This window comes from Tetrao urogallus (genome assembly GCF_951394365.1).
Source record: "Tetrao urogallus genome assembly, chromosome: 1".
NCBI lineage: Eukaryota > Metazoa > Chordata > Aves > Galliformes > Phasianidae > Tetrao > Tetrao urogallus.
This window is the reverse complement of record NC_136813.1, coordinates 62899838-62912528: the sequence shown is the minus strand read 5'-3', so window position 1 is coordinate 62912528 and position 12691 is coordinate 62899838. Positions and strand designations below refer to the sequence as shown.

General features: G+C 39.6%; 1 protein-coding gene across 1 annotated transcript in view; it reads right to left on the bottom strand.

Annotated features, from left to right (window-relative positions):
• The window catches only part of AFF3 (ALF transcription elongation factor 3), a gene marked incomplete at both ends in the record, with an annotated part of 316850 nt that overhangs the window by 16430 nt on the left and 287729 nt on the right, over positions 1-12691 (bottom strand). The window contains 3 exons of the mRNA XM_079544079.1: positions 7238-7365; positions 9267-9468; positions 12410-12534. Coding sequence (XP_079400205.1) covers positions 7238-7365; positions 9267-9468; positions 12410-12534 — 455 coding nt within the window. The remainder of the gene's footprint in view (positions 1-7237; positions 7366-9266; positions 9469-12409; positions 12535-12691) is intronic.

Here is a 12691-nt window from a genome sequence, read left to right as displayed (position 1 = left end):
AATTTACCCTACTCTGTTGATTGGGGAAGGCAATCAAGTACTGCTGGAACCAGTTCAACGCATTCTCAGTCAACACTAGGCAGTCACCTAGGCAGTGCAACAGAATCCAGCCTTTTACAGAATAAACCCCCATGGCTAGATCTGATAGTACAAACAAGGCCAGGCTTCCTTTTGAACAGTGGTATTCAAACCATTTATGACTTTGACAAGGGCAGCCTCAGTAGCATGTCTGTGGCTGAAGCCAGGACGAGATTTATCAAACAATCTGCTACTGTCCAGAATTCCTCTCACTGGCACTGCCACCACTTTCTCTGGGAGCTTGTCGAAAACCAGCAGGAAATACAGCATTTCCATAGCTAGTTGTGTTGCACAGGATCCCAGCGTGAGGTGAGATGGCTGCGGGCATGGTAATTACTCCCCTTCCAAAAGCAGCCTTTTAGAATTTCCAGGCTGTTGAGCTCCTAAGAGTGGTGTTTACCCAGGTAAAATGCTTGAGTGTGTTTCTCCCTCTGCATCCTATTTAGCTGTATTGCCATTACAGTGCATCTCTGCCACCTTTGTCTTTTGATACTTTCTCTGAATTCAATTTACTCCAGTTTAGCAGATAATTGCAAAAATGTAAAGTCATGCAGTAAAAAAAAAGGGAAGAGAATCAAACAAAGTGAATCAATAGAAGCCTTACTTCGTGCAGTAATTTATCAGCATCTTCTGCAACATAATCTCCTCGAAACTCAGTGCAACTGCTGGTATTTACAGAGTATAGCATAGCTTAGACTCCAGTATACAATTTTAATTATAACTGCATTCAAAAGCACATTTTTCATCTAATTTTTGTATTTTATATGAACTAAATACTAAACTACAGCATTTTCTGCTTCATTTACATAATCCTCCACTTGAACATTATTTCTTACTGTGGTATAGTGCTTTATGAGGATACATTAAAAAAAACTAATAAAAGTTCAATTAAACATCATAAATGCAGCCAAGTGCATATTTTAATACTCTTCTGAGATAATGCTGCTGAAGTGTTATAAAAAACCGAACTAGGGCTTCCTTAGTGTACAACAATTGCACATAATAAAAGCAGCTTAAATCATAATTCTAAATATAGTTTCACCACTTTAGTAATCCAGATCCTAAAAGGTGGGTGTGCTGGAAGGGAGCAGAAGAGCAGAATGAACCACTTCAGAATCTGATCAGAGCTAGAGGCAAACCAGAAGAAATGGGCATAGCCATGGTCAGCCCATGCCTAGTTTTGAACTTGTGCCAGTAGGCCACAATCCTTAAATACAAGAAGAGAAGGAAATCCTGTAAGGACAAGATAACAACATAAAGTAAAATGTCGGTGTATATAGTCCTGCCTACTTGTTGTTTCAGACAAAGATGCACTGGGAAATATACCAAGATCACTTCTGACATATTGTATCACAGATAAAGATGGTCATCCTGGTAAATTATGGGGCTGAAGCTGGGAAGCAGGTATTACTGTACAAGATAGTGTCCCACCCTGATGCTTTGTGGCCTCCTGGCCATTCCACAGCTCAAAATAAATTATGGTTAACTGCTGTGCCTGGAATGGCACATGGGGTGGAGGACAGCCTATGGCACTGTATGAGACAGGTATCTGGTTATGGGAGTCTCTTGCTCACTACGGCAGACCCAGCATGTTTGGAAAGTTCAGCAGAGGAGCGTAATTGTAGAGAAGGCAGGGAAGGTATTGGTGACCCATTTAAATGCCTGTGCTATAGGCATTTCAGAAGGACAAGAACAAAGGATCTGATTGGAGTCAGGCCAAATGTAAGAAAAATTTACTAAATCACACAGGTACACAACTGCTATCTTGATGGGCTTAGCATAACGACATCAATAGCTTAGATTAGATAAATAGATGAATAGCTCAGATACAGAGAGAGCGAGTTACTGCTGCAAAAAAAAAAAAAACCTGCCAAAATTAAAGAATGGCTCCTAATTTAAATGAAATGAAGAAACGTGCAATAAGTAAGGGTTTTTATTTTTGCAAAAATGCGAAATTACCCAGACTAATAATGTCAATGTAGTGAAATACTAGAGATGAAGAGAGTCAAAATCCACTACAAATTCCTGGGCACGACCTGGATTCATGACTTACAGATACTCATGTGAAATCAATACCTAGACTAAAACATACAAGGGCAAAGTGTGTATGCAAAGAGGGAGGAAGGAAAAAGGTATTAACAATAGGCACTTAAGCTCCTGTGTTAAAAACACAGGAAGAAATCTCTACAGCCTTGCAGTTATAAACTACAGCTGTACCTCTTTTCTTGTATGTTAGATAAATATTCTGAAATCAGCTAATTTCAGTAGAAGCTGAGGGAAACACAGTCAAACCCTGGGAGAGAGGGTAGGACCACAGCTACCCAGGCTTACTTTGTTTTAATATGCCAGGCTACACACCCTGAATTCCCAACAGGCAACTGCAAAGCAAAGGCAGAAAGATACTGCTGTGAGAGGAAGTACCTGGCAGCCAGCTCTGATGATCCCAGCACTGATGTGTGAGGTGTGGGTGAAATTGATGAGTGACAGTACGTGTGAAACCTTGGCTCCATCTGTGCTACTGAAATAAGCAGAGCAAGGATACCAGCTCTATCATTGGATCATTCATGCTGTTTGATGGCTAATACTCTCCTTGGCATAGTTTTGAGCTTTCTCCCAGACAATGCCTGGGCACAGCTGGAGGACAGCACATGCCAAGGGCAGTTCTCAGGAGGCAGCGAGTGTTCTTTGTTTTGGGGAGTGAAGACAGTTCAGTCATATAAACACAGTGCTGGACCACTTGCCTACAGGGGGAGGAGGGGCATGGATGTAGCCTGTAAGCTCAAGAGAAGTCTGCAGTCCTGGGTTTTCTTTGGGACCAGGGTTTAATGGCTATAAATCCTTTATCTCATGAGAATCACCTGCTGGAGTTGTTTAAACATCTACTTTCCACCAAAACAGGCTCTTAGAGAGTGTCTCTATAAAGAAAGGGGGGAAGGTGGTCGTACAGAGAATAGGAAACTCAATTATTTAATCACAGAAACAGTGTATGCAATGTAGGAGCTTAATGTTATTTTCTCATGGGCTGCATATGCTGAAAATAAAGTGCTACAAGTTAAAAGGGAAATAGGGATAAAATGGAACTGTCAGATGAAGTCTTGAAATTGCCCAAAGCCAAGAAATTGAGGACATTTCAAAGTAAGCATATGAATTTGTGACGAACTTGGTACAGCAGACATTGGTTTATCTGACAGGTCATAGTTTAGGTGGCTGATGAGAAGGAGGAGCGTATGTCTTTTCCTTAAACGTGCTCCTGAGGGGGTGCTCAGAACTCTAGAAGTCTTTCCAAATACTTCAGAAGAGCCAGAGTCTTTGAGGAACTTCGATCAAGGTGAAACAAGCTGGCTTCCACTGGTTTTATGAGTCACAACCCAAGAGCACCTTGTTCTTTCCACACTGAGAAAGGAGAACAGGGAAAAAGAGACTGAAAATGAGAGACTTCGGGTCCAAGCCAAAGCTAAGAAATATGGTAAGAAGTTATCACTTCCACTTTTTATGAGCTTTATGCATGACACCTTTACAGCCAGAATATTTTTGGACGTGTGATTTATCTATAGATGGGAATGCAGTCTCACTGTAGGATATGTTCCTAAAGCTGCGACAATATCAATCGATTGGGTGTATGTACCACCTGAATCCATGGAAAGAAAATTCAACAAAAGATAATAATAAAGAAAAAAATCTTGAAAAAGATGGAAGGTGTATTACTTTGATCTCAAAAGGCCAGAAAAAAAGAGAAGATAAAGAGAAGAGAAAAAACCAAACAAACCAGACACGAAGTTTGAAAGGGTGAGCTACAATGCAAGTAAGAAAATAATCCCAAGGAACAAATTCTGATGTAGCCATAAGGAGAATTGAGAAGCTGAGCATGCTCTGCTCTTTTTGTACCACGCATGCAGCGTTTGGAGGAGGTGTGAGACTGTGCCCTCGGGCAGCTACAGCATGTCAGTGCTTATCACTTCAAGGACAACAGACTTCGTTCCTAAATGCAGTTATTGGGAATTCTATCATTCAGCTAAATTACAGCAGGGCTGAATTTGGCTTGAAGCATTATGATGTAGCTTTTAAAATGTTCTCTTCATAGAGTCAGAAATGGCCAAAAATCCAGGAAATCTTGTTAAGAATTAATACTGGGAGTAACATGGATGTCGCATATACGTGTGCCATGCTGGATATGCTTGAAGCACATTCAGGGCTTTCACATTCAGGCAGTAAACAATGGCAGTTCAGGAAAAGCAATATTTTGGCTGCCTTTTGAAGACTCTTAGCTATATTTACTTTTATATTTTGATGCATGTGTGTACAGCACTCTGCCAAGCAAGATATACTTTTTATTGACCTACTTGTGTTCCAATTTATTGCTAGTGACAGCTGTTGTCAATGATCTGGAGAAAATAAATTGAGACTAAAGCAGAGATGCTGATTGGTCAAAAAAATTATTGTTTTAAATTGAATAAAAGAGATTTAGTCTCTTCAAACTACAGAGTCTGATTAAAATGAAGACTTTAAAGCCATGGCTAGATTACAGTAATTCCAAACTTCATGGATTATGAGATGAAATACTTCATAGGCATCATTTTGAACAAAATGCTGCCATTAGGATTACTACGTGACTTTAGATATACAGTACTGCATTTCTTCAAATCCTCTGCTATGGTACTATAAGGATTTGAAAGACATTGGCTGCCTTGTTTAGTTTGATCCTTCTAACATGAGTGAAATTTGTTGACACTTAACATTTGCAGCCAGTCCAATCTGCTACATTTCAGTGACTTCTTTTTGTGGTAAATTCAGGATCAAGAATATCCACAATAGCTGGCATTTGGTGGTGTTTCCTGGATACAGCTTGTGGATGACAGTTGTAGTACAAGAAAGTCTCCCTCCTCTAGTTAGCACAACAGGCATTTAGACATTTGCGTTTTTTAAGGGCAAATTAAGACATATTTAACTTCTGTGTTTTATCTTATTTGGCGTTTTAGATTTTTTTTTCATGGGTTGCAAATTGCTGGGGGACATTCTACATGTAAGGCACTACACAGCAACGGCTTTATTGTATCTCTCCCTGAAAAGGTGAAACAGTTGTACTGAAGATTCCTGCCAGAGAAATCACATGTATCACTAATGGAGAAAGCAAGTGATAAAAGCCTCCTAGATGATAGAGATGGTGAGAAAAAGCAGGTTTCTTATGACAAAATTGTGGAGGGAGAAAACACAAAATGGTCCCCCATTTTTTTTGTCAGCATCTTGATGGAGAATCAGATGAAGACACAATAGTTCTATTGTAGGTGTTTCTGACTGTATTTTCTCTAATCCAAACAGATGAGCACATCCTACATTTTGACTTTTATCAGGTATACTGATACATTTTTGCCATGTATGTACATGTTTAAGGTGCAGAAAAATTGAACAGTGGCAAGTAAATTATAGATGATTCAAGTATTTCAAGAGATGTGAAGACTTAGGTAGTGCTTCTAAGCAGATTCAAATTTCCTCAGTGGAAATCACTGAATAAATGTGTTGAAAAATTTGAAAAATAGCATGGAGGGAAGTGGAGAAGGAACAAAAATGAGGATACATACACAGGGGAGAGTTTTCTCCAAAAGGAGCAGAAAGAATGATTACGTTTATTGAATTTACATCTCCTCATGACTTCCAGAAATGTACCCAGAAATTAATCTCACCAGCCTTCTCTTCTTGACAGACAACAATATAGTTACATCATTTTAAAGTCTGTGGGAATTATTTATATGTTATAGTAGGAAACCTGGATTCTCCCGATGAGATATTGTCATCCCTCTGGCTGTCTCTGAGAATAGGTTTATGTAAATGACCATTACAATTACTACAATTATTATGAGTAATATTTATTAAAATCCCCATTCTGGTAGAAAACAGGGCTGTTTTCTTAGGGTTTCCCTAGGTAAAAAAAAAGTGCAAGTGATGTTACTGGTGAAATTCTGGGAATGCAAAAGGTGTGTCAAGGTTACACAGCTTATGAAGCTCTATATGCTCCAGGCAGTCTGAGGCATAGCTTGAACAGAATTTCTTCTGCACAGGCCAGAAAAGTCAGTATTTTAATTCCAGAATATTATTAGGCAAAAATAAAATAATAAAAAAAAATCTGAGTTTTCTTGATATTAAGGTTCCAATCTTCAGTTTTACCTTTAAGTGATACCATATCCTATACAATTGTGGGAAATGAACCAGCAGTTTTAATTTACCAAAAAGAAAATGAAGACAATTACAAGCTTAAATTATTTTCAGAAGAAGAAAGCAGGGATGTTTGAGAGATGCAATGGAAGCGGGGAGGGGCAGGTATCCCTTCAGATATTCATGCCAGCCACTGCTGCTTGCTTCTCCCTCTGCCTTTGTGACACCTTTTTCTGAGCAGCAGTAGCAACAAGTGAAGCAGCTGTCAAGGTCTGTGGATACAAGGCTCCCATCTGTCCTCTCCCCTTGTTCCAAAGGACATACAAGAAGGGAGTTCCTCTCACCCTGCCTCGATATGAATATGTATATGTCTGTAGTCAGAGGTGTGCAGAATTAATGCTGAAGCACTAACAGGGCCTCCTCTTTATGGTCCTGACGTGTCTCACACAGGTGTTCCTATTCAGCCCATGGGCCAAAAAAGCTCAGGTCTGAATCTTCACTCCCTATCCAAGCTTGCTGTAGGTGTGCCTGTGTCTTCAGCCCTGTCACAACACTAGGGCTTTCTTTCTGGTTTGACCTCAGATCCACCTCATCACTATGCACACCTGGCAGTCACTGGTCTATGTCTGACTCTGTTTATCCTCACCAGACCTGATCCTGATCTGACTTCCTGGCTTGACCTTGGACCTGCCTCATCACCTTGTTTACTGTCTCTGTGACTGGACCACCCCTGCTGGCATAGCCCCCACCCCACCAGCCATCTTCTGTACTTTTGCTCCTGGCTCACCATCCCTTAGGGAACAGCCGGTCCTCACTGCTTCCTGATGATCAGAGGCTTAATTTATGATGATAAATAGAATACTTTATAAACGATGTCTCAATCATTTTTCAGTGTACAGTATTACTATAATAATACTGGCCATATCTCAGCTCCTGATGAACAAATTGTCACTCCCTTTTGAAATGCAGAAAGCTACATTGTTTGCTATATTTTAAAGTTATCTGTACTTACATATCATCAAAGATAAGTTTTGTCCTTCTGCAGTCCCTGGGTGCGCTGGACAGAGGTGACCAAGGCTCTGTTTGGGTCTGTGGCTTATTGCAGAGAAGAACATTTTCTGAATTGGTGTGAACTGCTTTCTAGACAACAAACAGCATAGAAGACATTGAGCTTCTAACTTCAAAAAAGCAACTAATAAACCACAGATAGTCTTTGCATTGTGCTGTAAATTGTCAGTTAGTTTTTCTACTGTTTCAGCAGGCAAGATGTGTTAACTGTCCTGTGACTAACAGCCACAAATTAACAGATACTGCTCACAGCACTTTGTAAAGGGCCTGAGTTTTGATGTGATACACAGATGAAATGAAGCTGAACTATTAGTAATCATCGAAACACTCTGTAACAAAGTCAGTGAAATTATGGAAGAACAGATCAGTTTGGCTGTTGAGAAGATCAAGTTACATCTCCAGCCTTTAGCTTCCAAACCAACATTTTACTTTGCCCTGAGAGAGCAAGGTGAGCCCGTTTGCACTTCATTTATAACCACTGCCAGAAAACATTACCACTTCTTCTGGTAGAGGATGGAAATGTAATGGGGAAATGCACAAAAAAATTAAAATGGATAAAGACTACATCCCAGCTTAGGATCCCTGACAGAAATTCAAGAGACCACCTGGGCACACCACCTAGATACCTCATGAAGGGAAGAGATAAAAGGAAGCTATGTTTAACATTTATAGTTCACGAGCTTTCATATTCTGTATGGCACATCCGGATCGGTTCAGACAGCTAAAGTTTTCAGATGAATAATCAAATACATAAGAATTTTATTGCAAAGCTTTTTAAAATGTTGACCAAATGGTGCATTGCTAGGCTGTGCAGAAAATCTCAGTGAAATTCATTTGCTGAGGGTGTGGATCATAAAGCAATCACCTTCTACTTTTGATTTCCAGCACATGCGCCTGTGAAGAAATTTACATTGTTTTCAGGATATCCAGTGAAGACTCGTATCATTATGAGTCTGAATGGGCTATAAATCTCTAAACTTATGCTTTAAAAGTTAAAAAGTTAACTTTGAAACCTCTTATTTATCAAGTAACATACTGTTTAAAAACAAATACATGCTGGATAAAATCTTCTGTAGCAAAGAAAGGAGCATGGGCCTTTATAGCAACAGAAGAGTGCCTCAGCAACTCTACTAGATGCTACAGCAGTGAATATCAATATGACAGTGTCCAAGTTACTTCTTCTAGGCATTTCACACAAAGCTGCAAGGGGCAACGTTCTGTCCTTAGTCTTCTAACCACAGTGCCGTGCAGGCTGGATGACAGGATACTATTTGGAGAGGTGAGAGAAATATAAATCTCCTTAACCAGAAGCGCTAACAGACTTTTTATTCCAGTGTTCTAATCACAGAGCTCACGGATAAATGGAGGGGAACATCCATTTCCACTCTCACTGTACTCTGAAGACAGTGGCTAACCCCCAAGTTACTAGTAAGTCCTTACCAGGAAGGGTACTCTGGAAACCTTTAGTGTCATTAAGATTCTCTGACAGGATAAACATCTAAATGCTGGGGTGTGGTGGAGCTGAGTTGCAAGACTCATGCTAAGCTTTTCAGTGGTGTCAACAGCAAGCAGTAGTTATGAGAAAGCTGGTTGGAAGCCATGGAGAATTACTTATATCCAGGTACACTCACAGGTAGGCAGTGGCTGAGCAGAGGTCTTATACACTGCACCACACTTCCGGATGTGGGGGCCTTGCATTATGCCCTCCAAATACTCTGCAGACCTAAATCCATTAATTCCAGGCCACTAGCTTTTACCTTTTGCTTATGCAGCCTTTGTTATTTGTCCAATTTACAGCCTTCTTGCTGTTCTTCTGTGCCTTGCTAAACCCCAAAACAGAAAAACCAAACGTACAGTACCACATTCATTACTACAACTTTTTAGCATAAGATTCTGCAAAGTTATCTTAGATTCAATACAAAATGAAAAATATCAAGATAGGGTTTCATATTGTGAACAACAGTACAACTTACATTGAAGTCTCCGAGATGTGGCTGTGACTGGATTTCACCCTTATGCTTTTTGCTGGAGGAGATGGAAGGTAATAGACTGCTGCCATTAGGTCTGCTGGAGGAAGTTAAATCATCGTTGGAGTATTTGTGTTTTGATGCATCAGAGAGGGGAGAGACGGGTGACCGAAGCACTTTCTCATTTTTATTTATTGGTAGTGCCAAACTGGAAATGGAAATTACAGTAATGGAGTGTCACAAAGCTGGGTTTGAGAAAGGTAAATGTTTTATATATTACCAAAACTTTGAATTTAAAACCTGCTGGCAGTATAAAGTCTATTGGTATCTGGTAACAAGCTTACAGTATTGGGACCAAGAGTTCATTTACAAATTTGTATCATGTTTATCCTCTCTTCCTTCAAGGCAAATTGTAATTCTGGAGTTAATATCAAGTCTGTATCAGAGTGCTTGAAAAAAAACACAGAGATAAATGGCCACTTGCTCACCATCTCTTAAGGGATAGCCGGAGACGAAGATTAGACTCTGAAGTGTAAGTTTAGGTTATGGAGCCCTATTTCACTATTAGAGGTGACAATTTATAAGCCACAGCAATAAAGCCATTCGTGAACTAAAAGAGGAAATGTGTTTAAAGATGACTGGGTTGTCTTTGTGCTCAATGGGCAGCCCTTGGTAGCACTGTTTATTCTGATCTAATGCCGATTTTAAAGACAAAGAAAAATAGGCTGGTACTGCAGACAAAAGGAGACACAGAGAAATGCGAGCTGGCCTATACTGTAAAGAAGAAAGCCATGTAATATTTTCAATTTTCATTTATATTAGAGAAGCTTTGGGTGAGAAGTCTAGCAAGCTATAAAAATATCACCTAAATAAGTTCTAGACACACTAATTTAAAGAAAATACGTGTCTGGTAATTTTAAAGCCATACACACAAAATAAGCATTCTTAAGGAGATAGTTTGCATTTAAGACAAAAACTGTGATTAAGGTCAGACAGACTATTTTAAAGCAATACCTTCCCTTGTCATATTCCCCTTTATTCAGCCTATTACTTTTTATGTACACTTCTCACTTCTTTATAGTTACTGTATCAGACAGTGTACACTTAATGGAATCGCACAATGGAATACGGTACAAAATATACTTTATTTCTGCACATCATTTCAGGGAACAGAGCTAATTAAATGTGCTCTTATCATACATTTGTCCATTTATCCGGCACGTCTTTAAAAACTAGCTGTGAGAGAAGCCATGAATCATAATTCAGAACTCTTCCTGTTTCCTACAGTGTAGTACTTTTAAAATACAACACAAACTGTTTTGCTTTAATGACCAAGAGCTGTTCATGAATGAAGGAGCTGGGGTGTGTAAGTGGACAGCTGCGTTGCTCTGTTCCCTCCAAGAAAAATAAGAACTTCAGCACTATTTTGAATGTGCAGACTGATGCTGTTATTTCTTTTTCCTTTTTCAAACATAAAATCATGCCTTGGCTAGCCATGTTTATACATCACTGTCAAAGTGCAGGACTGCAGCATCCAAGAGAAGCCATGGCTCTTTGGAAGTGTACCCAAGCCTCAAAAGTTTGGATCAGAGCTTGAGGACTAGCTGCTATTTCTATTTGTGTGGCAGGTCTTTCGCATGGCCCCTGGCACTTGGACCCACCTACACGTACTGTGAGTGGTCAAACTACAGCATCCCAACCTTGTCATCCTGAGAAGCTGTGCGAAACAACACACAGCACATTCCAGCCTGCTGGCACTTCATAGATAGTGGACCTGATGTAGATGTAAAATATTTAGGGTTACTTTGCCTGCTGCGGTGGCCTCTTGTATCAAACAAGGCCTTGCTCATTCTGTACATAGGAGGAAAGGTTGTTGTATGTTGCTAACGGCTGTAAGTTGTGCCAGGAGAAGTTCAGGTTGGAGATTATGAAAAAAAAACTATTCTCAGAAAGAGTGATGAGGCATCGGCACTGGCTGCCCAGTTCATGAACTGCGTGGATGTGGCACTGAGGGATGTGGTTAGTGGGCATGTTGTGGGTGGGCTGGTGTTTGGACTACATGATCTCAGAGGTCTTTTCCAACCTTAATCATTCTATGATTCTACACCAGACTCTACAATATCAAATTCTCATGTCTGAAGGTGTTTTTGCTCCTCTTTTTGCTACCAGCTATCAGCTGTGCTGACATAACTGTGCATGACCTACTGTAGCATAAACCACACAAACTTCTGGGAAGCGGGGCAGATGAGGGAAGAATTAAGAAGCAAACATTCAAGACTTTCTTTTTTTTATATTTCTTTCTTTAATGCACAGTTACTACCAGAAGTACTGAACACAATGTTAAGCAAAATGCAAATTACTGCCCTGCTTCCAGGAAGCTCGGAATTAACCTTGTGACAGAGAGAGTGGTAACAGGAATGGTGTGTCTGTGTGCATTCATGCACAGTAAAATAAACTGTTCCATGATTTTTTTCAGTTTAAGAAATGTGACTTATTCTAGGTTAAAGAAATTGAATGCATACTTTTGAATAAGCAGCATATGTGTTTGTTTTCATCATGATTCTTTGCCAGTGCTAATGATAAGAATTGTTCAGACTCATCAGTGATCTGAACAATAGAAAGACTTACTGCAATAAATCAAAATATTCTTTAATTTTAGCAGTCTTGCCCTAATATATATCCTGACATTGACAGAAAACGATATGTATTCTGGAACTGAGTATTTCGGGCAATTTCAATCTAAGTACTGCTGACTACCTTAAACCCAGGCATAAAGTCAGACTTAAAGTCTGAAACTTATAATGCTGTAAGGAAACATAAGATGGCTGCCCAAGTGAACCAGTGCCTACAAGGCAACGTCTGAGAATACATCTCAGATGACTGCACTGCTCTAGCTATACTTACTCATTCCACGAACCTCACACTTGAACTAACAACTCTGCACAATACGACAAAAATGTGAGTATATAAATGTGTCAGGAGCTGCTAAGTTGTTCATTAAACCAGAAGAAAGCAGAATGCACTGGGCAATTTTTCAACATGAAATGTGATAATTAAAAAATAACTCGTATTACAGGCAAAAATAACACAGGACATTAAACTGCAACTAGTTGTATGACTCAGTGGTAAATAAGAAGGAAAATGCTTACCTATTTTCATTTACATTGCAGTGATTTGCTGTTGCGATGCTGTGGGCAGAGGCAGCTAATCGTGAAGAATTCTCTCGCTCTAAATGAGTCTTCTTGATGTCTCTGTACTCTTCCTCATTCTCACACTGAGTAAAGAGAAAAATTGTATCTTGTAGGTGTTGCGTTTACTGAACATCTCAAAGTACTTTGACAAATCAGATGATGGTTTTCTGACACTGATGCTTTCTTTAAGCATATACCTAACAAAGATGAGAGAAGACTGGTTCACGTCTTGAAAAACCA